The sequence below is a fragment of the Microtus pennsylvanicus genome, chromosome 1 (genome assembly GCF_037038515.1).
Source record: "Microtus pennsylvanicus isolate mMicPen1 chromosome 1, mMicPen1.hap1, whole genome shotgun sequence".
NCBI classification, from domain to species: Eukaryota; Metazoa; Chordata; class Mammalia; order Rodentia; family Cricetidae; genus Microtus; species Microtus pennsylvanicus.
This window is the reverse complement of record NC_134579.1, coordinates 149,675,803-149,702,380: the sequence shown is the minus strand read 5'-3', so window position 1 is coordinate 149,702,380 and position 26,578 is coordinate 149,675,803. Positions and strand designations below refer to the sequence as shown.

The window sequence follows — 26,578 nt, the reverse complement described above, 5'->3', positions numbered from 1 at the left end:
TGTCATCGTGGTGGAAAGCATAGCAGCTTGCAGGCAGATATAGTGATCGAGAAATGGCTCAACTTCTTTATTGGAGAGTTCTACATCTGAACCTGAAAACCGCAGGAACAGAGAGATACTGAGACTGGCTTAAGCATTTGAAACCCCAAAGCCTGCCTCTGATGACACACTTACTCCAACAAGGCCACACCTCCTAATCCCTGTCAAGTAGTACCACTCTCTCATGACCAAGCATTCAAATAGATGAGCCTATGGAGGCTGTTCTTTCAAACCACCCCATTGTCCCTGGCACAGCATTTAGACCTATCAGTACGCCTTCTGGACTTCAGAGTCTTACACGAGGCTTCATGTCACATTTCCCATTATGGTGCCTGGGAACTCTTACATTTCCTGGGACTTGTTTCTGGATGTGATGGTGAGTTTTGATTGCTGACATATTCCAAAATCTATTTTTTTTAAATTTGTCAACCATAAAGTTTATTTCCTTGAGGGTGAGACACAGATAAAATATTTCTGCCACACTGGTGAGAGATTAAAAATAGTTTTTACATTTTTATTTAAAATAGAATTACTTCACTTTCTCCTTCCCCTTCCTGCCTCCAGGGCCTCCCATTTCCTGGCTCCTTCTCAAATTAATAAGAGGCTATCAATTATTATTGTTTCCATACATACATACATATATGTGTGAATGTGTGAATGTGTATAAGTATGCACAAATTATCTACAACCTGCTGAGTTTGTGTATGTGTGTGTACACGCATTCATGCATGTATATGTATGGTTTCATAGATGATCGTTTTGTATTGGATAGCCAATCAGGGGTTCATGCCTTTGAGAAGGCAATTATCCCTTTCCCAGTAGTTGTTAGTTGCTTGGTTTTTTTTTTTTTGGTTGTTGTTTTAATTGTACATTATGTATGTGTCTGTGTGTGGGTTTATGTATGTGCCCTCAGGGACCCTGGGAGGGAAGCACATTAGAGCCTCTGGAATTGGAGTTACAGTGGCAGTGTCTGAACTGAGTGTTGGGAACTAAACTGAGGCCCTGTGGAAGAGTACTACGTGGTCTAAAATGCCGAGTCATCTCTCCAGCCCTTGCCTGTGGTGCTTTGTCTAGGAGGTGGAATCCTGCAAATTTTCCCCTGGATGGGAGTCTCTTTTTTTAAATAAACTTATTTGTTTGTTTGTTTTATTTCCCATCAGCAGTTTTCCCTCCCTCCTCTTCTCTCAGTCTCACCCCCTTCTCTACCTTCCTGTGCCTCTTGTCAGTCCACTCTTCCCTGTTTCTCTTTAGGAAAGTGATGTGGGATTTCCCTCTGTGTGCTGTGGTTGCCAATATTGAATAAAGAAACTGCTTTGGGCCTGTTGGTAGTCAGAACTTAGGTAGGTGGGGAAAACTAAATGGAATGCTGGGAGGCAGAAGGCAGAGTCAGAGAGACACCATGGAGCTGCCAGAGACAGATGCTGGCCAGAATTCTAGCCGGTAAGCCACAGCCACGTGGTGATACACAGATTAATAGAAATGAGTTAAATTAAGATGTAAGAGTTAGCCAATAAGAAGCTAGAGCTAATGGGCCAAGCAGTGATTTAATTAATACAGTTTCTGTGTGATTTTTTGGGGGGCTGAGCAGCCAGGAATGATCAAGCGGCCTCTCTCCTACAGGAAAGGACAGGTTTTCCATGGTATCAGCAAAACATGGCATATCCAGTTGCAGTAAAACTAAGAACCTTCCCATTAATTACAGCTGGGCAAGGTGACCTACTATGAGAAATGGGATCCCAAAAGTCCTTAAAAGAGTCTAAGACATCTCCTGCTCCCACTGTAAGGGGGCCAAACTACACCACAGTAACATATATGCAGAGGGCCCAGGTCAGTCCCATGCAGGCTCCCTCATTTTCTGTTTAGTCTCTGTGAGCCCCTGTGAGCCCAGGTTAGTTGATTCTGTGAGTTTTCTTGTGGTGTCCTTAACCCCCATGGCTCTTACAATCCTTTCTCCTCCTCTTCTGCAGGATTCCACAAACTTCACCTAAAGGGAATCTTAATGAGGAAATCTCTAGACCAGGTCAGCCTGTGGTCAAGGAGTGTGTGTGTGTGTGTGTGTGTGTGTGTGTGTGTGTGTGTATGCACATGTGTGTGCATGTGCATGATTGTATGCCGCCATATTTTCATGCCTGTAGAGCCAAGAAGAGGGCCAGCATTGGATTTTCTAGAGCTAGAGTTACAGGACATTGTGAATTGCCTGATGTGGTGTTGGGTGTTCAGCTGGAATCTCCAGCTCAATTCCAGTTCTTTCTCCCCCCCCAAACCTCACCCTCTGATAATTGCCAAAACCAAAACAATAAAACAAACAAACAAACAAACAAAATAATCAGTTTCCCATTCTCCATGATAGCAGCAGCTCCTCCCCTGAGTCTGCTAGCCGCTCAAGACCCTGTGTACCACGACAGGGGCACAAACCCAGCTCATGAAGAATGCTTCATTGCCCTGCCCCCAGCCTGCAGGGTACTTAAGCCCCTCCTTCAGAGCAGCCATGTGATTTCTCTCCTGCCCTCTTCCCGCACCTTGCTCTCTGGGGCCTAGAGTATTCACCCAGAAGTGATTTGCTCAAATATACCTGGTCTTTTACTTTTCAATTTGGCTTGATCTGACTTACTGTGTTGGTGGAGAAGCCTTTTATAGGGGACCTAATTTTGATCTTCCACAAGAGAAACAAGCACTCTTCACTGCCAAGCCATCTTTCCAACCCCAGAGGATTTTGAGCTGGTTTAAATGAGGTGGGAAGACCCACCCTGAATATGGCTGGCATGATTTTTTAAGTTGGCTTCTGGAATGGATGAAAAAGAGAAAGTGAGCTGAGCATTGACATGCATTAATGCATTTATGCATTTCTCCCTGCTCTTGACTATGGATGGATGTGAGTGGCTGCTTCAGGCTCCTGCCACAATTGACTTCCTGCAATTTTGAGCCAAATAAACTTTCTCTCCCAAAAGATGCGTCTCCCAAAAGATGTATTGTAGCACAGCAACAAGGAAAAGACACTAGCCCTCATGGGGGAAAGCCTCACTCACTCCCTCAGTGTAAGTCTCAGCTTCTTGGGTTCCCTCTAATCTGTAGAAAGTCCACGTGACCCAAACTCATCAACCCTCCCACCCACCCACCCCCGGCTCATAACCCAGAGACACCCCTAGAACTGATTTGGCTTCACTGAGGCCTGTGGATACAGTTGTCTGAGTTGGCTTTTCTGGGCATCAGTTCAGCTTTACTGATGTCTACCAGACCTTGCTGGTTTCAACCAGTCCCGAGGGTTCCACAGGACAGCTTCTATTACAGGCCTCCATTACTGCCCCATCGCTGAACACAGGCCAAAGATTTGGACTCTTGGCTAGGCAAGTGACTTGCTCTGTGAAACGCTGTGCTACTGGTAACTGGGCAGGCAGGCTCAGTAAACACCCGACACCATGATGGAGAAGGGCAAGTAGATGAAATGGCCTCAGAGAAGCTCAAGGAATAGCACCTCCCACCCTATTCCCAAAGTTCACTGGGTTAAAACATGCTCAAGCCTAGAAAGCTTGCTCCAGGCTCCCCTGGCCTCCTAATTAAGATTTGTACATCTTTCCACATGGTCAGAGGGGGTCCTTTTTGTAGTGGGTGGTGGCTGATGCAGAGATTCATAACTGTCCAAAGTGCTGAGTGTAAGCCACCATGGGTGGGTGCTCAGCTATAGATGGGTCCTCTGTGTCCATATGACCCCTGTAGGCTAAGGGAAGATTGTGGAAGGGAGGAGTGGAAAGAGTACAGGCCCCAGAGCATGAGGGGTGCTGTGGACGCTGTCTCGTGGACATGACATGGCTGTTAGAGCTCACTGCAGCTGTGGTCTATACAAGACCCACACAGGGGAGAACAGGTACATGATCAAGCGAGGGAGCTATTGGTGGTTGATGGCTTCTGGACGGGGTCAAGTCACTTTCCTTTAGGAGTGTGACTGCTAGAAGCTTGTCTGTGCCCCAGTGGAAGGTCCCACACCCAGGAGCTGGACTCATTGGCATGAGAAAAAGGGAATATTTAGTTGGGAGAGAGATGTGTTGTGTGTGCATGGAAACCGGGGAGATCTGGGGGGAAATGGAGGATAAGGTAGACATGATTAAAATATATTGTAAACATATATGAAATTTTCAAACTGTTATTTAAAAGACTGTCTATAGTCAGAGAAAACAAACACAAAAATAAGACAAAAGTCTAGTTTTATTTTGCTTGTACAGGTATTAAAATACATATATAGATGCAGGTGGAGGTGCATGCACTATCCCAGCACTTAGGAGGCAGAGACAGGAGGATCTCTGTGAGTCCAAGGCCAGCCTGATCTACATTCCAGGGTAGCCAGGACTACATAGAGACACCCTGTCTTATAAAAGAAAGAAAGAAAGAAAGAAAGAAAGAAAGAAAGAAAGAGGGAGGGATGGAGGGAGGGAAAAAAGGAAGGAAGGAAGAAAAGAGACAGGGAGAGAGGAAACTATGTATAACATGTTTCATTGTTGAATATTTGCTATGTATACATTTTTGTTGCTATGTCAAAACAAACCTTCATATATACCTTCTGACTAAACTTTGAATACTATTCATAGATGCATTACAAATCAAAAAAATACATGCTTGTTACATTTATTTATTGTGTGTATATGCATGTGCTTGTGTTCCAGCCAGGGTACCCATGTGGAGGTTGGAGAACAGCTTGCCAGAGTTTGTTCTCTCCTCCCATCATGTGGGGCCCTGGGATTGAACTCACGTCGTCAGGTTTAGTAATAAGCACCTTTACTGGCTTAGTCATCTTGCCAGTCTATGAATATAATAATTTTATTATGAAAAACAGAACAACAAAAATCCCAACCTGCTTTGAGCTCGAGGGTGTTTCGGTTGTTACTGCCAGCAACGCTTCAATCAGTTCTCCAGCTGCGCCATCACTGTCCATTCTACGGCAGAGAGACGGGTCCTGTCTCTCCGGCATCCCCCTATAGAGACCGTCTTCAAAAAAGTTAACAAAAGTGCTATGTTATTATTGCATTTGCTCAAGGATGAGGAGGGACCAGCCAGTCGTCAGACTGCTTCCCAATTGCAACAAGCCTTGCTGGGATCTTCTTCTGGGTGAGAGGACCTCTCTTTCCTCTAAGTTTGAAAAGCATCTGCATAGCTGGAAGCCAAATCTTCCTAACATGGTGAATGCTTGGGTCTACTGAAAGAAGGACTATGTGAGGAAATACCCAGAGCTCCAGAGTCAAGAGATGTCTTGCCTGGATCAAGTTCCCGATTCCAATCAAGGTTCCCAGCCATCATGAATACTTCATGCAAGGAGCCCTCCCAAGTACGCATGTCCAGTTTCTTTTGGTTACTTCGGTCTTCAGCTAGTGTGAGCTGGCTTCTTGTTCGCAAACCAAAAGGATCACAGAAAATATAAAGTCTTCTTTTTCTCTTACATAGCCAAGTCCATACACATGTAAATATTTCAGTCATAAAACAATCTGTGTAAAAATAACTGGCTGCATGTAGTCTACTCTACACAAAACACATCTTAGTCCCACTCCTGTGATCTTCCCAAGAGTTAGGCAGCCACATCACCAAAGAGCTCCAACCAGAGTCCTGGGATTTCTTTATCTGCGGCTTTTTTACTCTTACTGTAAGATATCTGTGCCCCCTCCTGCCCTCTTAGAGCAAAGCGTGGAAATAAAATGTTCCGAATGAAATATGAAGACAATCCACTGAGCCTGGGTTCATTACTAAACCCTTGCTCCCAGCTCCATTGGTGGCATCTAGAGCACATGGAAGGTCACAAGTTTGGTTGGTATCATGGAGCGAACCACCATATGTCTTTGGATAGATAAGTCGTTCAAGCATTGCTCAGGGTCTGGTAAGGGAAGCAGTTGAAGATTCTGGTCACATCACTTGCTGCCCTGTTACCCGCCAGAGCTTTGCAAACTGTGGGTGATGAGGTTCTTCAATCTGAACAAAATCAGTTGAGAGTGTTGTCTCTGGCACTTCAGAGTGAGAGCTGTTAGGACCTACATTTCAAGCTGGTAAGTCGTGGAACTTGTCTTTTTGGTTCATTTTTACTTTTTCCATGTTCATGCACATGTGTTATGTGCACATATGTGCATACATTTCTACATGTTTATGTACACACATGTGTGGGAGGATGCAAATGGAGGTCCACAGTTCATGTCAGCAATTGACCTCCATCACTCGTCCACCGTGTTCATCGAAACAGACTCTCACAATCAAACCCAGAGCTCTCCAATGTGGCTAGTCTCTCTAGCTAGCTTGCGCTGGAGAGTCCATCTCTACTTTCTGAGCCTGGAACTGCAGGAGGGCTACCACCCCCACCTGGCATTTACATGGATTCTGGGGACTTGAACTTGGTTCTTCACATTTTTGTGGCAAGGGCTTTTAACCACTGAACCATCTCCACAGCTCCAAAATTTGTCTTCTAATATGCAGAGACATGTGGCCATGTGCACACAAACACACACAGGTAATCTGTACTGGATTGCAATGCCACAGATCTTCAACACCGAGAGATGTGGCAGAAGACTTCCAGGGGGGTGCCACAGAGTTGGCTTTCTCTTTGTCCGAATCACTTTCTCCCTAATTCTCACCAGTTCGTTAGCCATTCAGAGGTGGCTAGCCAACTCTCCATTGGCTATAGAGTCTTTTCAGCCTCACTGAGATGCTGAGTCTCTGTTCTAATAACTTGATGCTGTCTTTGTAAGCCGCAAAGCAGCCATTGGATCGATAGACAATTCATAAACAAGTCTATGTGGTATGTACTAAAACTCCTCTTCCAGCAGGCTGTGACTGAATCCATGTAGGTCTGTACACTCCGTGATGTACTAACCTCTATCTCAGCTCCTGCTTTCTGCCCTCAGGAGCTATCTACACAGAAATGCAGTGTGTGCTCACATGCGTGTGCGCACACATACACACACACACATAATATACAAAATTTTAACACACATTTTATGCAAACATGTAATAAATCTTATCTATTTGAAAGAGTGCAATATAAAATTAGCAATGCAGTCTTGCTATAAGTGCAAAATTGGAAATAACACATCATTACTAAGCAGCTCAGCAGGGTGTGGCAGCTCACACCTGTCGTCCCAGCCCTGGAAAGACCGAGGCAGGACGACTGTCACAAGTTTGAGGCTAGTCTAGGCTACACAGTGAGACTCTGCCTCAAAAAACACAAGGGAATAAAAAAACAAAATAAGTACATAATGCTTCTTATTTCATACGACTGGTAGGGTTGATTAATTGATATAGTTCATGTAAAGATCTCAGCACCATATTTGATAGGTAGAAGGACATCAATAAACACTCAACTATATTAGTAATACTGTTAGTAACCTACTGATCATTCTGCCTGAGGCACAATGGAGGTAGGAGTCCTGTAACTAAAAAAAGAAGGAAAGGAGAAGAGAGGAGAGATAGATACTCTTAAGGAAAAGTCTTGGTTTTCTCAACAGAAAACTAGGTACGTAACAGTTCTTATCTCATAGGACTCTGGTGAGGATTAGGTCTGCTAACCTCCACACAGAGTTCAGCACCACACTTGGTAAGTAGAGTGTGAGCAATAGAGGCTCACAGTTATCAGTGATGTTATTAAGCATTCTGCCCTAGGCACACTGGAGGTAGGAGTCTCCATCCATTCCAGCTCATCCATCATCAAGAGGTGGCCAGCCAATGCTTTCGATCAAAGGTCACAGAGAAAATATCTGCAGCCAATGAGATGTTGGGTCTCTGTTCCCTAACTCAACATCATCTTGTGTGCCTCCAAATAACCATTGGACAGAAAATTCATAAATGAGTCTGTGTGGCATGTACCAAAACCTTCCAAGTAGCTGTGGCTAGATCCACCTATATCTGTACACTCCAGGATTTACTGACCTCTGTCCCAGCTCCTGCTTTCTGCTATCAGGAGCTGTTAACACAAAAACGTAAGCACACTCACACACACACACTCACACACACATCACATCACACTCACACACACAAGCTTTAAAGACACATTTATGCAAATATATAATATATCTTATCTATTTGAAAGAGTGCAATATAAAATTAGCAATGCAGTCTTGCTATAAGTGCAAAATTGGAAATAACACATCATTACCAAGCAGCTCAGCAGGGTGTGGCAGCTCACACCTGTCGTCCCAGCCCTGGAAAGACCGAGGCAGGACGACTGTCACAAGTTTGAGGCTAGTCTAGGCTACACAGTGAGACTCTGCCTCAAAAAACACAAGGGAATAAAAAATAAAGGTACATAATGCTTCTTCTTTCATATGATTGGTAGGGTTGATTAATTGATATAGTTCACGTAAATATCTCAGCACCATATTTGATAGGTAGAAGGACATCAATAAACACTCTACTGTATCAGTAATACTGTTAGTAACCTACTGATCATTCTGCCTGAGGCACAATGGAGGTAGGGGTCCTCTGAGAGGAGGAGGGTGGAGAAGAAGGATACTCTTAAGGAAGAGTCTTGGTTTTCTCATCAGGAAACTAGGTACCTAAGAGTTCTTATCTCATAGGACTCTAACGAGAATTAGATCTGCTAATTCACATGGAGTTCAGCACCACACTTGATAGGTAGATAGTGATCAGGAAATGCTCACAGTTATCAGTAACCCACTGCACACACAGAGGTAGGAGTCCTGTGGGTGGGGCACTGACCAATCAGAGATCTGAAAGTGCTCCAAACATCGCAGGCTCCGACACATTCACGACACTTAGAAAATGCTACATTCTGCTATCAAAAGCACAAAGTCAACATCACAAAGTTGTGTCCTAGTTTCTCAGGGCCATCCCACGAGATAATTATTGATCACTAGGATATAAATGAGCTCCGAATAGAGTCTTCCATGGTGTTGAAAATGTTAGTTGTCCGTGATATCAGTGACCAGAGAAACCAACTGCCCACTGAGGCCTTGAAATGTTGATGATGCAGCCAAGAGACTGCCTTTGTATGTTTATTACATGTTGGTTCCTTGGCATTTAAACAGCCATGCCTAGTTAGTGGTTACTGTAGTGGCTGACAGAGGAAACTCTACCTGAACTCCTTCTCAAATCCAAACGCCCATATGGCTTTTGCTTGAGAGAGGAAAATCATTCTCAGTTATTGGAAGGCAAGGGAGTCTGTTTGTTACATTGTAGAATATTTGATATCACCCTTTGCCTCTATCCATAGATGCCAGTTGATAGCGGCACCTAATGCTGGAATAATGATAACAAAAAAATATGTCTATTTATATTGCACAAATGCTCCGAGTAGGGGAAGGGTTGAAACCAGTCTTCTGTGGACAACTACTGGCTTAGAAGTAAACAGCTACTAAGAAATGAAGAAACTGGTCACTTATATAGTTTCTCTCATTTCAGCTTAGTTCCAAAGACCCCAAGAGGTGAGTTCTGGCTAAAGAAAGTATTTTATACATTGTCGGCAGGTTTCTTTTTCACATGCTTTTTCTGGTGGAGCAGCAGGGTGGCCAGTTTCTTAAAGGTTCTCCCACACTGGGCACACGGATCTGGCCTGTCTCCAGAGTGGATCTTCAAGTGATTGTTCAACGTAGTTTTGTCAGTGAAACCTTTGTCACACTTCGTGCACACGAAAGGCTTCTCCCCAGCATGCAGCCTCTCATGCCTCTGGATGCTTGATTTGCACCTAAACGTTTTCCCACATCCCTTGCACCGATACCTGGAGTTCGCCTCGTGTCTTTTCTGGTGCTTGAGAAGGGCTACTTTGCAATCGAAGACTTTCCCGCATTCCGAGCAGTCCACTCGGGCTCCGGGCACGTGGCTCTGCTTGTGCTCTGCTAAGTAAGTGCTGTTTCGGAAGTGCCGCCCACACTTGTCACACTTGTAGGGCTTCACCTTCAGGTGGAGCCGCTGGTGCTCCGAAAGATGGGAGTTGACCCTGAAGGATTTCCCACATACCTGGCAGCGGTAAGGCTTCTCTCCGGTGTGGATCCTCTTGTGCTCCCTCAGCGACGAGCTGCGGCCGAAGCATTTGTCACACTCTCCGCACTTGTAGGGTCTCTCCCCCGTGTGGATCCGCTGGTGGCGGGTGAGCTTCGTGCTCTGCTTGAAGGTTTTGCCACACTCGTCACATTTGAAGGGTTTCTCCCCCGAGTGGATCCTGCAGTGATTGTTGAGAGTGGAGCTGCTGTTGAAGGCTTTGCCACACTCCTTACACTTGTAGGGTCTCACCCCCGTGTGAATTCGGTAGTGTGTGAGGAAGTACGAGAGGTGCCTGAAAGATTTCCCGCAAGTGTCGCACTTGTGGGGTTTCTCTCCTGTGTGAATTCTCTCGTGCTCCACGAGGTGGAGGGTCTGGTTGAAGGTCTTCCCACACTCCTTGCATTTAAAGTGGTTCTTACCTTGTCGGGCAGGCTTACGCTTGGGCTTGGTGGAGTTGCTGCCATACTGTGTTTTTCCATGAGAGTCTTTCCCCAAAGTCGACTTTTCAGGAGGGGTGCTCCGTGGTGCTGTAGCTGCTGGCTCTTTACTCGAAGATGTTCCTGGGGTCACAGATCCATGCTCCTTCGTGCCGGGAGTCATTGCTTTGCCTGCTTCTCTTGTCGAAGCTGGGCCACACTTCTCCTTTCTCTGAGATGGCCTGACATCGCTTTTGGAAGGCTTTTCTGCACCCAAACTCTTGGAACCACCCCCTTGATCTGCTTTCTTCTGCTTCTCCTGAGACGTTGTCTTAGAATTGTCTGGCTTCGGGATTTCTGTCTTCGAATTATTCCCTGTCTTCTTTCCTAAAGGAGATTTAAAGGTTTAAATTACAAAAAAAAGTGTGTGTGTGTGCGCGCGCGCACGTGCATGCGTGCACCTGTTTTTGATCATGCCTGTAGGTGAGCATGCCTCTGTATGTAAGTGTGCCTGTATGTGAGTATATGCATGTGAGTGCAGGTGCCTGTGCAGCCACAAGAGGGCATCGAATGTCCTGGACCTAGAATTATAGGTAGTTGTAAGCTGCCTGACATGGGTGCTTGGAACTGAATCCTGGTCCTTGCAAGAACAGTAAACATTCTTATCATTGAACCATATCTCCAGCTCCATGAAGGAGCACAAACAGGTGTTTCATGTCTGGCTTTGTTTTAATGAAAAATGTTTACTAATAATTAGAATATAACATGCATGAAAGTATAAAATATAAAATATTTGTTTGGCATTCACAAAGTGAATATAATCATGTCTATAGCACCAAGGTTACTCTCAGAAGCAGGTAAGCAATCATTTCTACCCCAACCCTTTCTCATTTTCCTTCTAGTCATTGTCTTCACATTCTTGGAACTTATGTAACGGGGGAGGGACGGGGTGTGCCACAGTTTGCATGTGGAAGTGGGAGGCCACCTTGTGGTAATTGGTTCTTTCCTTTCCCATGGGTTCTAGGATCCAGCCAACACAGGTTGTCAAGTTTGGTGGCAAGAACTTACCTACTGAGCCATCTCACTGCCCCAGCCCTGGCTTCTAATATTATAAATTAGTTTTGTCTGTTCTTAGATAACTTATGAGCAGCTACAATATGCTCTCTTTAGTACCTGACCGTTTGCACTTAATGCTATGTGTGAGAGTCACCCACATTATTTCATTATTTTGTATCATGGTTCTCTCTCACTTGCATTATTTATAATATCTCTTGATGAGAATATTCTGAATATATATTTCACTATTTTCTCACTTATTGGGATCTGGGTAGACCTCAGTCTGAGGCACTCTGGATAGAATTGCACATTTCTATCATGTCTGTAGCTGGGACTATAGTTGTTGGGGTAGCCATGATAGAGATGTACAATTCTGGTAGGTATTGTCTGTTGGTTATTTTCCCCAGACACCTCCACCAGTCAGCACTTCCATCAACAGTCTACGGGAGCTCTTGATGTGCTAGCTCTACAACAGACTTAATGCTGGCGTCCTTCCTGCTTCATCCCTAAGAAGATGGCACTTGCAGGTGGGGCCCCTGAGAGGTCATTTATGTCATGAAGATGAACCCCCCCATAAATGGGATTTTTATTTTAAAAAGAGGCCAGAGATCTTTCTGGATTTCTTTACGCCGTGTAAGCACATGAAGAAGAGCCTATGACTCAAAAGAAGGCTCTCCCTACGGTTCTCTAGGGCTTGTATCGCAAACCTGGACTTCCTACATCAGAACTACAAAGGTCAGCTTATGTTCTGTGTATGTCACCAGGACTCTCTTTGACCTGGCAGCTAACAAAGCCCAAGATGATGCCCCCAGAGCATTCCCACCACACAGTTTAGTCATTTTAATGGAGAGGTGCTAGGGTCACTGAAACTCACAATTGTTCTTAACCTGACACATAAGGCAGAGTCGATAAGGAATGTAAGAAAGTCTGGAAACTACTGTGTTAAGAAAAATAAGGCAGACTCAGGAAGACAAAAATTGCATATTTTCTCTCATATGGAGAGCCTATATTCCAGTCTTCCTATACGTGTGTGCACATCTTTAGGGGTGGGTGCGTGTAGGCCATGAATTAGCTCCCACCTCTTTACACCTCCTCTCCTAGGGCGGAGACAGGAGGATTCGGAGAACTCACTAGCTGGCCAGCCCAGGCAGAAGGTGAGCTTCTGGTTCAGTGAAGGACCCTACCTTAAGAAAATGAGATGGAGAGAGATAGAGGGAGGCACCTGATATCTTGCTCTAGCCTACACGTGTACCCACACCTTCATGAGGACACAACACACAAACACACACATACACACATACTCTCTCTCTTTCACACATGCCCATACGTACTCAATCACACTCATATACACTCTCTCACACACACTCACATATACTCACACTGTCACACAAATCACACATTCACACAATGCAATCTCATACACTCAATCACACACTTACACACACTCACACACTCTCACACACACTTTCATACACATTCAAATACACTCACACACACTCACATTCACACACTTAATCACACACTCACACACATGCACTCTTACACACTCAGTCACACACTTACATACTCACACACACTCTCACACTCTCACACACACTCACACACACAGACTTACACACACTCACACACACACTCTCACACACACACTCACACACACTCACACACACTCACACACACACACACTCACACACACATACACACATACTCTCTCTCTTTCACACATGCCCATACGTACTCAATCACACTCATATACACTCTCTCACACACACTCACATATACTCACACTGTCACACAAATCACACATTCACACAATGCAATCTCATACACTCAATGACACACTTACACACACTCACACACACTTTCATACACATTCAAATACACTCTCACACACTCTCACACACACTCTCACACACACACTCACACACACACACTCACACACACACTCACACACACTCACACACACACTCACACACTCACACACACTCACACACACTCACATACTCACACACACACACTCTCACACACTCACACACACACACACTCTCACACACACTCTCACACACACACTCTCACACACACACTCACACACACTCTCACACACACACTCATACACACACACACTCACACACACTCACACACACACTCACACACACACACACTCACACACACTCTCACACACACACTCACACACACACTCACACACACTTTCATACACATTCAAATACACTCTCACACACATATACTCACATTCACACACTTACATACTCACACTCTCACACACTCACACACTCACATACACTCACACCCTCTCTCACACTCTTGTACAGATGTACACACACCCACTCACACACTCTCACACACTCACACACTCTCACACTCACACACATGCTTTCATACAATACACTCTCACACACTCTCACTCACACACACACACACTCTCACACTCTCTCACACACTCTTGTACAGATGTACACACACCCACTCACACACATACACTCTCACACATATTTACACACTCAAAGATAAAAAGTAAAACGTTCTGGTGGGAGCAATAACCGAGAAAGAGTGCAGAATCATCATTCGAGGGAAAGAGCCAGCATGAAAGTCTAGAGTCAGGCTGTCACCTGCAAACCCGAGGGCAGAGGGAAGGAAGAAGTACGGTACCAAACTGGAGAACACCAGCACCTCTGGGGCTAGGAGAAAGACACAGCTTGCCTCAAATGAATCAAGTTCTGTAGTCACCCATCAAGTCCCCAGCATGACGGAGGACGGGGATGATTGATAGACGTTAGAATGGCCCTGGGACTCACCTGCAGAGGTGTCGCTCCGGCTGACTCCTGCCTCACCTTGCTGGCGTTCTCCAGGAACATCATTCTCTTTGGCGAAAAGGTCAACACCCTGTTCTAATCTGGTGATCAGCCTTGGCTTGAAAATATAATATTCTGTTCCACAGAAAAAGAAGAAAAAAAACTGCTGCATGTCTCCCAAGAATCCCTTTCTAAACAAGTGTCTGCCCAGAAAGGAGAGTGCTAAGAGATTTTCACAAAGAACAGCCAACTGGAACAGGGAGACAATTACTTCTTAGCCCTGTCTTGCCCCACCCCCATCACAGCAGCTCAAATTTCTGCTAACCCAGGAGCCCACTACCACATCAGCCAATCAACCCATTCTTGGCCCCACTGACCACCAGGATTGGCTTAAGACAGAGCGGTCAGTGCCTGTGAGGAGTCGGGAGTGGGAGCTGTAGGCATTCATTCTCAACACATTCCACCCCCCTCCCACGCATATGAGTTAAAAACTAAACTTCTAAAGTGGAGGATTGTTGAAAAGCACCAGTCTCCGGATGAGGCCAACAGCACCCAATTTGCAGGGTCTGAATTTCGTTCTATGGCAGAGTTCATTCCTAGGAACCACAGCCTCTCGGAATTGCGACCCACAGACTCTTGTGAACCCAGAAGGCACTGCCGATCATCCTTACCCACAGAGATCAGGTTCCCGTAGTTCTCCAGCATCACATCCTTATACAGGTCCTTCTGAGCAGGCTCCAGTAGCTGCCACTCTTTCTGGCTGAAGTACACAGCTACATCTTTGAAGATCACTGGTTCCTATAACACCAAAGTCCCACTACCGCTCATACGAGGCCTCGTCTTCCCCTTGGCCCAGGAGAGGAGATGCAAAGAGGTGGGCGTTTGAGCTGTATTCAAAATTCTACACCGTTGCAGACTGCGAAGATGGCCCTGGTACCTTCTTACTTCGCGCTAGGTCCATACTATTTGTGTGTGTATTTGTGTGTGTGTGTGTGTGTGTGTTTAATGTGTATATATGTGTGTATGTGGTTTATGTCATGTGTGCAGGTGCTTGTGAAGGCCAGAAGAGGATGCCAGATCCTCCCGAACTGGAGTCCCAGGTCACTGTGAGCTGCCTAATGTAGGTGCTGGGAACCAAGTTCAGGTCCTCCGCAAGAGCAGGAAGTGGCCTTGACTGCTGACCTGTTTTTTGGCTTGCTTCAGTTATTAACTTGACACAACACAGAATCACCCGGACAGAGAGAGTCTCAGTCAGGAATTGTCTAGATCAAGTAGGTCTCTTGGGGGAAGGGTTATCTTAATTGAGTTCATTAAGACGGAAAGACCCACCCTGAATGTGGCTGCATCATTTCATAGTCTCAGCTCTGGGCAGTATAAGAGTAGAGAAATCTAGCTGGGTGCTAAGCAAGCAGGCAGCGTGGGTGCGTTCCTTTCTCTGCTCTTGATTGTGGATGGGATGCTTCTAGTCCCTGCCTTGACTTCTCCACAGTAAGGAATGGACTGGGACCTGGGACCGCAGGCCAAATAACCCCCCCCCCTTCAGTTGCGCTCTGCCATGGTATTTTATTGCAGCAATGGAAATGAAGCTAGGAGTGTGTGACCAGGCACTGTCTTCCCATTCTGGACCCAGGTTTGGTTAATGGGCTAGTGGAAAGCTATGGCATAAGCAAAAGCTTTTACACTGTTTAAGGCTCAGGGGCTGGAGAGATGGCTCACTGATAAGAGTGGGCACCCCTTGCCCACTGAGCTATCTCGCTGGCCCCGTATTTGCTTTTAGAAGGACCAAAGAAAAGGACCTTCATTCCCTACACCCCACTTCTGTTGGTTCAGATTGTGAGCTGAACCGGGGTGAACGCTCCTCAGCACCCTACGGAAGAACAAGATCAAAGGTCCCTGGTTCGGCCAGCTCTGAATGCTCACACACAGACTATAACGTAAAGACCGCAGCACCATTCTATTCAAACACTTCACACAGCCACAGCCAGATGTGTGTCCTTCTAGAGCGCACAGTGCAGAGCAAGGAGAAGGGGCCTGGACACGGCCTCGGGGGCATCCCAGGGTGGCATGGCGGGTGCTAGAAGAACATGCCCAGGAGACCTCTCCGCGTGTTTGAAAGAGTAGGTGACAGCTGAGGATCCAGTGACGAGGAGGAAGGTAGAGCAGAGCGGAGCAGAGCGAGGTCACTCAGAAGGTCAATACCGAAGGGAAAGAGCTTCAAGAGGAAAGAAGAACACAGAAGGAAGGAGAGAAGGTTAGCATCACCTTAGAGTGAGCACTCTACAGTTACAGGGGCGGGGCGTGTGGAGTCAGCGCCAGGGTTTTGGATTTGAATTCCCCTGACCATCAACGAGCTGGGGGCCCGTGGAGGAGTGACTTCCCATGCCTCTGTTTCCACATCTCCAGCGCCGAAAACGATCGCCGTTCTTAGGAAACACAGACTGAAGTATTTAGAGGGGGGTGCGATAATGCATGCACTCTATGCTCAATGGCTTTGGAAACAAGTATGCAGATGGCAGGGCAATAGGAGAAATGTCAGCAAATTCCAGACATTGGGTGACCTTTGTGCAATTCTTATAACTTCCTTGTGAGTCTTAAAGTATTATTTCTGTGTACGTGTATGTGGTGTATGTGTATGTATATGTATCTGTGTAGTATGTCTGTGTGGTGTAAATGTATGGTGGATATGTACATGTGGTGTATATATATGTAGGTATGTATACGTGTGTAGTATATGTGTACATGTACACAGTGGTTATGTATGTATAGGTGGATAGTGAATATGTGTATGTGTTGATGTATGTGTCCAATGTGTATGTGTATGTATATGTATAAATGTAGTCTGTGTATGTGTAAGTGTATGTTTGTGTATATGTATAGTATGTGTATTCGTGTATGTATGTGTAGTATGTGAGTATAGGTGTGTTTGGGTATGTGTATATGTACGTGTATATTGGGTATGTGTATACTGTATATGTGTAGGTATATGTGTAAATGTATGTATATGTGTATGTGTATAGCGTGTATATGTATGTGTATGTGTATATGTATGTAATCTCTGTGTATGTGGTGTATGTGTATATGTATGTGTATAGTGGGTATGTCTCTATTAATGTATATGTGTATGATGTATATGTGTATATGTATGGTGTGTATATGGGTGTGTATATATATGTGGGTGTGTGAATGTATGTGTATATATATGTGGGTGTATAAATGTATGTATGTATATATGTATGTGTGTACATGTGTGTGTATCTCTGTATGTGCATTGTGTATGTGTGCATGTGCGTGTTGTTGTTGCTAATAGGAAAGACGGTCCAGTCCTCCAGTTGCTGAGCAGAAGCCCATGTGAGCCTCCAGGTACTTCAGACTTGCTGATGGCTGCCCATCTCTCCCCATCTCTCCTCTGGAACTCTCATTTGCCACAGTGCCCCTCCAGGATTCTGTCCCAGCAGTTTGAGCAACCCTGAGGTCAAAGCAAGTCTCTGGACCAGTTCTCACTGGTCAGGACTGAGTCACAACGCCCAGCCTTGAATCAATTGCTATTCCCCGAGTAAGCCTGGAAGTGGGGTGAGGTTCAGATCAGCCTCTCCCTACATCGCCCCATCCAAGGCCCAGGGAACACTGAAGAAGAGGGAGGCGGAAAGAATGTAAGAGCTGGAGGATGAAGAGGAGGGCTGTGAAATGCTGTCTTCTGGATATGACATGGCCGTTGCACTCATGAACACACAGCAGCTGTGGAGACCTGCACAAGAGTAGGCCCATCAACATCCCATAATTACAGGGGGAGGGGATCGCGAGACCCCACCTTAGGAACTCTCCGTGCTTAATGTTTGCCAGGGGAGGGGAACGTCATTTTCTTCAATGGTGTAACCACTGTTAACTTTCCCATGCTCCAGGAGATAACCCCACACCCATGCTAATACAACCAACCCTAATTACATTCATGGGCCAAAAAAGAAAGGTATGAAAATAGGAGGGGAGGGAGTGCTAGTTGGGACACAGTAGGGATGGGAGGAGCGAGAGAAGACAATGGGTGTGTGTATGGATACAGTCATGATAGAGTATGTGTGTGTGGAACTGTCAAAAAAATGATACTAAATTGAAAGCTTGGATAGCATAACAAAAGTCATTAACATAAAAGAATTTAAAGAAAAATATCAGCTTCATCCAAAGTGGTGGGAAGACAAGGCATGCCCAAGGGAAATCAGAAGTGCCCGCATAAGGAGATGTGGATTCCAGTGCGACTGCGCCAAGGCTGGCTGCCTCAGAAGAACCATTCACGAGCTCCTTCCTTCACCCATGCACATCACCCATTGTCCATCACCCTTTCAGCCCAGATGCAGAAAGTGTGTTAAAAGTCCAGACCAGACCGCTGCTCAGGCCAGGTCAGCTCGCAGAGGCCTCTTTCTTCTGTAAAGAAAAGGGTGAGCCCCCTCTTGAGGGAGAGTCTGTCTGCCAATCTCTAACCATCTCCCCAGGTACCCAGATTCCAGGAGAAGGGCAGGCATCATTCTTACTTCAACAAGCTAGTTTGCAGGACCTCAGGCTGCCAGACTAGGCGACATCAGAGAGTATAATGGGTACGAATCAATGAGGCATGCCCCCTCTTCTCTGACATTCTAGAAGCCCCACATTCCTTCTGAAGAATTCCTTCCTCTACCCCTGCTACCTGAATGAGGGCTCATGCTGTGAAACTTTCTCCCCGACTCCAGACCTATAAGAAGGGACCTCCCCTCCCTTACTTTTGTGTTTGAACTCTTCTCAGAGGCCCTGCCATACTGCTATCTGTCTATCTATGAGTTAATAAACTTTTTACCCCCAAAGGGCAAGGTGCAATAGTCTTACCCTTGAAAATGGACACCCCACACCCCATCAAGACCTTTCCATCTCCGCCACTCATCATATTTGTTTCTGGGCAGAGGGGATGTGTCAGTAACTCATCAGAAGACAAGGGACAAGGTCCCTGCCCTCACAGATGGGGAAGAAGAGACAGGCAATGAACAAGTTAAAATATATGGTATTGCCAGGTGGCAATACCTGCTATAGAAAAACATGAAAGATAACTTGTTGGTGAGAGTGCTCAGTTGGTCTTGCGGAGGACCAGAGTTCAGTTCCCAACACTCATGGCTGGCAGCTCACAACCGCCTGCAATTCAAGCTCTAGAGGTCTGATGCCCTCTTCTGGCTTCCAGGACTCTGCATTCATATGCACATATATACACATACACCTAGTTAAAAATAAAATAAATCTTCAAGAAAGAGAAGGAAGGAAATTAGGATGTTGGTGTCATCCTATCAAGAGCGGAAATTAGGAAAGAGGGGAGCATCTCTTAGAAAAATGCCCTTCCCTGAGGTGGTCCTGGTTGGAATGTACAACTGGGGCAGACCCCCAAGCTGGGCTTAAAGGTGGGGATGCCCTTTCCTTCTGTAGACCAAGCTAGCTTCTGATCAAAGGAAGGAACCCACAGCTTACCTTGTACCAAGTTGGCAGCAACGTGGTTGGAACTCTTCGCTTCTTTTCAGAGAGCTGGCTTAGTGTCTGATCAGGATTCGGTAAAGGTGTGGCTGCTGGAGGAGGAAGGAGGTGTGAGGCTGTTCCGGTTTCTAAGAGTAGGGAAACCCATTCACAATAAACCTTTAATAAGGATATAAACCCATTCACAATAAACCCTTAATGGGGATGTAAACCCATTCACAATAAACCCTTAATGGGCAAGCATTGACTAACGCTGATGTGTACCGTGCACTGTCCTACATTCCAGACAATTATTTGAGTGTTCAGAGCAATCCTAGCAAAAGTGAACCAAAGCCCTGTGCGGTACCCAGAGTAAGCTACCACACGTGTGAAAAACTATGCATAGATACTATAGATACTATAGATACTAAAAGCATCTATGCATACTTTTCCACACATGCGGATACACATGTAATGGATACACAGATGGATAGTTCACACATGTCATGGATACACAAAAGAATAATTCACACATGTCATAGATGCACACATGGATAGTTCACACATGTCATGGACACACGAAAGGATAGTTCACACATGTCATGGATACACGAATGGAAATTTCACACCTGTAATGGATACACAAATAGTTGGTTATGAAAGCAGCACTTTCTGGCTACCACAAGAAACCGGAAAGTACTCCCTCTAGGCAAAGAGCCAGGTTGCTGGGGAAGGAGAAGTAATAGTACTTTTAATTGTGAAGCCCTCTGCCATTAGACATCGTTGCCAGACAAGCAGGATGTCTTAGCGGGTAAAAGGTATCTGCTTCTAAGCCCGAGGACCTGAGTTTGATCCCTGGGACCCACACAGTAAAAGGACTGCAGTAATTCAGAAAGTCATCCTCTGACCAAAACTGTAATTAAAAATTGTAAGGGAGCTTGTACCTCTTGATTCCAACATTGACCCTGAAAGTGTTCTAACAACACCGAGATCCGTTGAAGAATTACCCAGGGAACAGCCATTCACCTAAATCTCTAAGTTGCTTTGGTCATGGTGTTTTACCATAGCACTATACAGACAACCAATATATAACCCCGAGAGAACTCTGAGCACAGATATGTGGGGGTGAGGGAGGGTCTCGTGTCTAAATTCTTGCCATCAGTCAGGCCTAGGAGGTTCATCCTACACACACCCATGTTTTCTGGAACCATTCGTCTCTTACCTTTACTAACTGGGGTTTTAGTGTTCACCTCTGCGTTCTTCTTCCTCTTCATGGCGAGAGAAGGAAGTACTGCATGAAATACAGGTAGGACTACTAGGTGAGGGGATCTTGGTGGCCTCAGGCAGGGGGTGGAAGGTCTTCAGGCTCCATGTCCCTAATAGGAAAGCAATGTCATTAAAGCCTCTGCCCTAGAAGGTTAGTGAGATGTCTGCCGTGCTCAGTAAGGGGAGAGCTGGGGTTGCGAGTCCTGCCTCTTTTTAAAGTTATTTGTTAACCATGTTTTGTTTGTTTGTTTTGGAAGGGTGCCATGGCACTCACGTGGGGTCTCTTTCCACCATAGGAGGGTCCTGGGGTCACCAGGCTAGGCAGTAAATGTTCTACCCACCAAGCCATCTTGATGGCTCTATTAGGGTCCTTTTTAAGTGAAGGTGGGAAGGAATGGGTGAGATGGCTCAGCAGGTAAAAACTCCTGCCGCCAGGCTTGAGGACATAGGTTTGATACCAGGATACCGGGAGGTGGAAGAGAACTGACTCCTGCAAGGTATACTCTGGCCTTTTGATACACACACACACACACACACACACACACACACACACACACACACACACACACACAAAGAGGAAACAAACCAACAAATAAATGTGGAAAAAGAAAATGAGACAGAGAAAGCAATCGGCTCATGCCTGTATTCTTTGCTGTTTGGGAGGCTGAAGTGAGAGGATCCCAAGTTCAAGACCTGCCTAGCTTACGGGCATGAAATCTGCTTATACCAACATGAAATTTCTCATCTCACCTAGCCAACATGAGAGCCAGGAAGTGATAAAAAGGAGAGAGCTCAGGGCTGGAGAGATGGCTTTGCAGTTAAAAGTATTTAGTACTCATGCAGAGGACCTGAATTCAGGGTCCACAACTGCCTGTAACTCCAGCTCCAGAGATCCGATGCTCTCTTCTGGTCTCCACAGGCACTGCACGCATGTGACACACATATGCCCGTGCAGGAACATGTATGTAGACACAAAAAGTAAAGAAATTTAAAAAAAAATTAAAAGCAAGAATTTATGACTGCTGACTGAGACTAGAACTTTATAATTTTCTGAAGTCTCATGAGAAATTCCTTCTTGACCTACACACATGCCCAGGCTTGACACGCCTTTCACATGTGCACACATGTGTGTAATGGATTCCACCTTCAGCATACTGACATGTTCTGAGGACACTCTTTCACAACAGCTTCTCCACCAATGAGCTATTGCCAGGTGATCCTTCAGGTTTCCAAACCAACGAGCTTTGTATCCAAGCAGCATTCATCAATCTCTCCCTTTTCTTTTTATCTATGGTGTGTGTGTGTGTGTGTGTGCGCGCGTGTCTGTGTGTATGTGCGTGTGCTTGTGTGCGTGTCTCTGTGTGCACGCACATGTGTGCGTGTGCTTGCGCGCGTGTGTGCGTGTGTCTGTTGTGTGTGTGCATGTGTGTGTGTATCCATGTGCACGCAGTGTGCATTATGTGCTGGATCCCCTGGAGCTGCAGTTTTAGGCATTTGTGATGCTCCTATCTGTGGATACAGGGAAAGGTCCTCCGCGAGTGAAGAAAGTCCTCTTAACTGCGGAGCCATCTCTCAGCCCCCATGACTCCATTTTCTGCTAATAAATCTTCTCCCTTTGTCTCAGCCTTGAATACACCCATAATTTACCTCGGCACATCGCGTTCTCAAAGAAATACCATGACTCCTTAGGGATTCTCTCTTGGATTGCTTCTGAGATTGATCACTATGGATGTAAAAGCGATGAGGGAAACACAAAACTGTAAATCATATCGACTTCTAGGGCCTGGAATACAGCCAGTACTCGGTAAGGACGGCTCTTAGGAAACATCCAGATCCCCATGTTGTTTCAATCCTGTTCTAAAGTGATGAATTTAAACGCCCAGGTCCAAAGCCCAGCTCAGTCTCCAGCCCTCTTCTGACTCACGCAGGGACTTTAAGCCCAACACGTTGGGTTAATGGTATCAGGAGAGTAGAAACTTAATCTGAACACAGTGTGTAAAGATGGGGCCGTCACAGGGCGTGACTGGGTTTGGGAGGAGCCCCATCATGCAATCATTTCTATTTTTTTCTGATTCGTTTTATGGAGGAAGTGTGTGTGCGTGTGTGTGTGTGTGTGTGTGTGTGTCACTGAGTCTGAGTATAGGGTCAGAGGACAACTTGCAGGAGTTGGTTCACTCCTTTCACCCAGTGGGGCTCAGAGATTAAACTCAGATCCTCAGCACCTTTATGCTCTGAGCCATCTTGCTAACTCATGCAAGGAGAGGGAGAGAGATTGAGTCCACATGCATTTCCACCAGGAGGCAATCTAGCTAAGCTGAGTAACCGTGCTGAGTCCCTGACCACACATACAAATGTATATATGTATGTATACATGTATGTACATATGTGTGTGTGTGTATATATATATATATGCTTTTAGACCCTAAATTTATGAGTTAAATGCTCATTTCTTTATGGGGTAGCCCCTCTTAGGAATGTCTTTTTGCACGGTGTGTGTGTGTGCGGGGGGTGAGCCTGTGTATGCTCTCCTGTGTAGTGGGCAATGACGTGGAGGGAGTGTGTGTTCACATTGTATCTGTATTTATGTGGAACCCCAAGTTTCCAAAAGATGTCAGGCGTCATCCTTGAGTCTTCTCTTTCTATATTGAGTCAGGGACTTTCAGTAAACCCACCCTGTTTCAGTTAGTCAGGCTGACCAGCTTTCTCTGGGGGTTCTGTCTCCTCTTCCCCTGCAGTGGGATTACAGATAGGCCACCCTATCCCTGCCTGACTTTTGTGTGGATTCAGAGGCTCTGAATCCTAACCATATGTTTACACAGCAAGTGATTTACCTGCTTCCCTACCCACCCACACACATTGACTTTTCTTTTTCATTAAGACAGAATCTCATGTATCCCGGCTTGGCTTTGAACTAGATAAACAGCCAAGGAGGACTGTGGATTTCTGAGTCTCTTGCCTTCACCTCCCTCGAGCTGGGAACACAGGCATACTCCACCATGTCCAGTTGACTCAGTACTAGGGATGAAACCCAAGGCTTCCTGGATGCTGGGTGCGGCGAATGCACTCTCCCAACTGAATTACATCCCAGCTCTCTCTGCATGTGACAGTGGTAAAGAAAAAGTATTTATACTCCTCCCTGGACCTTGTGCAAACGACTCTTCTGCCTAGGTTCCACTGACTCTGAAATGGGGGTGTTAGATAATTCCTTTACAGATTTCCTGTGGAGATGGCTGGTTCCGTGTAGCCCTCAATAGAAGGCACGGGGAGAAGTCAGCTCTGTAGTAAGGATGGTCAATTAAAGGGCTTGCTGTTAGCTCCCGGTCTCCCCAGGTGCTGCTACAAGCCTGAGAGCACAATGAAGGGTGGGTGCTGGAGCGAGCTGTTTCTGGGGACGAAGGGACGGTGACTCCCAGCTGACCATTCTTTAGCTGTGAGACCTTAAGGGACCAGGTTGGCAGATTCAATAAATAAAAATACTTGGAATGCAGTTAAATTAACTTTCAGATAAGCAAAGAATAATTTTCAATTATAGAAACATTCTCAAATACTACTTGTGGCATGCCTATGCAAAAGAATAGTCGTGTGTATGCGTGCGTGTGTGTGTTGTGTGTTCATGTGGGGGTGCATGTGTATGCATGTTCATGTAGAAGCCTCAGGAACCATCCATTTTGTTTTTTGAACAAGGGTCCCTTACTACAGTCTAGAATCCACTTATTGAGCTAGACTTGCTGGCCGAGGAGTCCCTGGGTCCCTCCTAGCACCCTTTTTTTTCCAGTGTGGGGATTACATACCTGGTGTTTTATGTGGGTAGAATCCTGGTTCCTCATACTTGCACGGCAGGAACTTTTTTGACTGTGTCACATCCTATCCCCAAAGAATTATTTTTAATACATTTAATAACTAGCTTTTATATATGCATCCCCATATAATATTTGAAAATTATTTTTTTAATTATTTGAAATAAAATTTAAATAGTGCCCCATATTTTAACTGATAATTTGAACACTAGGCTGATTGCTCGACATTTTTATAGTTTCACTCAAAGACAAAACAAACGAACAAACAAACAAAAAAAAAAAAACCAAAAAAACAAAGTAGATTCAGAGGGTCAGGGAGATAGCGAAGGGGGTCAAAGTGTTTGCCACACAAGCCTGATAACCTGATTTCGGATTCCCAGAAGGCAGAAAAAAAGGGCTGGCACGGAGGTTCTAATCTATTTTCCCAGCATTCCGACAGTGAGATGAAAGATACAGTCAAGCAAATTCCAAGAAGCTCACAGGCCAGCTAGCCTAGGATACACAGCGCAGTGCCGAGCTAGACAGTCTCAGAAACAAGATGGAGGGTGAGGAAAACATCTGACTGCCACAGAACATGCACGAACACGAACACACACACACACACACACACACACACATGCACGCGCGCACGCCCGTGCGCACACACACACACCACCACCACCACCAAACACTTAAATAAATATTTAAATTTATTTGGGCATTCAAAGACGGGGAAGATGGCTTCGTGGTTAAAAGCACCTATTGCTCTTGCAGTGGTCCCGAGTTTGGTTCCCAGCATGCACATCGGGTGGCTCGCAACTGCCAGTAACTCCAGCTATGGGGGGTCGGGGGGGGGGGATCTGATCCGGGAGCACTTGCGCTCACGCGTGCAGTCAGAGCTTCCCCCTCACACACATACTTAAAAAGTAAAAATAAATGTTTTTAAAAACATAAGATCTAATATTTCATGAACGTCCAGTAATTAAACAGTGCCCAAGATGGAGTATATGCTTTTTGCTCATTTAGTGCTTGCTATTCAAGCCTCGGGGTGTAGGGCGTGGTAGGGTCTTTCTTCACTCTGGTCTCAGCTTCCCCGCACCATGTCCCTATCGCTGAGGTCTTCAACTGGGCCACACATGACGGTGTTTTTTCCCCAGTGCTCCTTCCCTGTGAGTGCAACCTCTATAAAGAAGCAAATTACCGTTGAAGAAGATCTGTGGATCACCGAATTTTATGCTTCTGCCTAGAAGAAGCATCACGGCTCAGTCCCCAGGCTAGACAGCAGAGGCCGAATCTTGGCAGGTTTGCCAGACATACAGTGGTCCCCCAGCATATGGCCATCCCCCTTTACAGACTGGCAGGAACTTTGCTACTCACGAAGACATACTTTGTTATTTTTACAATGTTGTACTTTCAAGAATTCGTAGCCACCACACAAGACCGGGGCTCCCAGCAGCCGTTATGGATTAGAGAGAGGTTTGTGGGCCCTCTGAGCTATGGATTGGCAACTAGTGGATTCTGGGGAAGAAGCAGCCATTGCCTTCAGTTGTGTACCTAATGGGGAGCCCACCAGGCTCCAGTAGATTCTGCCAAACCTGCAGCCACACGGCCAGGCCCTGGTTAAAATCAGTAGGTCACAAAACAAAAAGACATAAACGTGGGAAAGGCAGCTGTTCTGGGGTGTAGGGGGAGTGGGCGGTGGGAGAGCTGTAAGAAAGTGGGGAGCAAGAGTAAACAGAGGCACTATATACAGGTGTGAAATGCGAAATCCAGCCACCACCACCAAGAGCAGCAACAA

At 45.7% G+C, this 26,578-nt stretch overlaps 1 protein-coding gene across 1 annotated transcript; it reads right to left on the bottom strand.

Annotated features, from left to right (window-relative positions):
- Nucleotides 1–7,635: 7,635 nt before the first annotated feature.
- LOC142831342 (uncharacterized) lies at nucleotides 7,636–21,066 on the bottom strand. The gene is made up of 5 exons (XM_075941318.1): nucleotides 20,961–21,066; nucleotides 19,757–19,848; nucleotides 14,953–15,079; nucleotides 14,285–14,416; nucleotides 7,636–10,805 (listed from the first exon to the last, which is right to left on the bottom strand). Exons 1-5 carry the CDS (start codon nucleotides 21,010–21,012, stop codon nucleotides 9,472–9,474), a joined length of 1,737 nt encoding a protein of 578 aa, XP_075797433.1. The 5' UTR covers nucleotides 21,013–21,066; the 3' UTR covers nucleotides 7,636–9,471.
- Between the last annotated feature and the right edge of the window lie 5,512 nt (nucleotides 21,067–26,578).

Bases quoted from the DNA above. Each gene is read 5' to 3' on its own strand.
- LOC142831342 (XM_075941318.1), bottom strand. From the start codon at position 21,012: ATGAAGAGGAAGAAGAACGCAGAGGTGAACACTAAAACCCCAGTTAGT. The intron at 15,080-19,756 runs GTAAGCTGTGGG...TTGGTGTTATAG, and splicing joins TGCTGCCAACTTGGTACAAG to GAACCAGTGATCTTCAAAGA. The intron at 10,806-14,284 runs GTGAGTCCCAGG...AATCTCCTTTAG, and splicing joins CCGGAGCGACACCTCTGCAG to GAAAGAAGACAGGGAATAAT.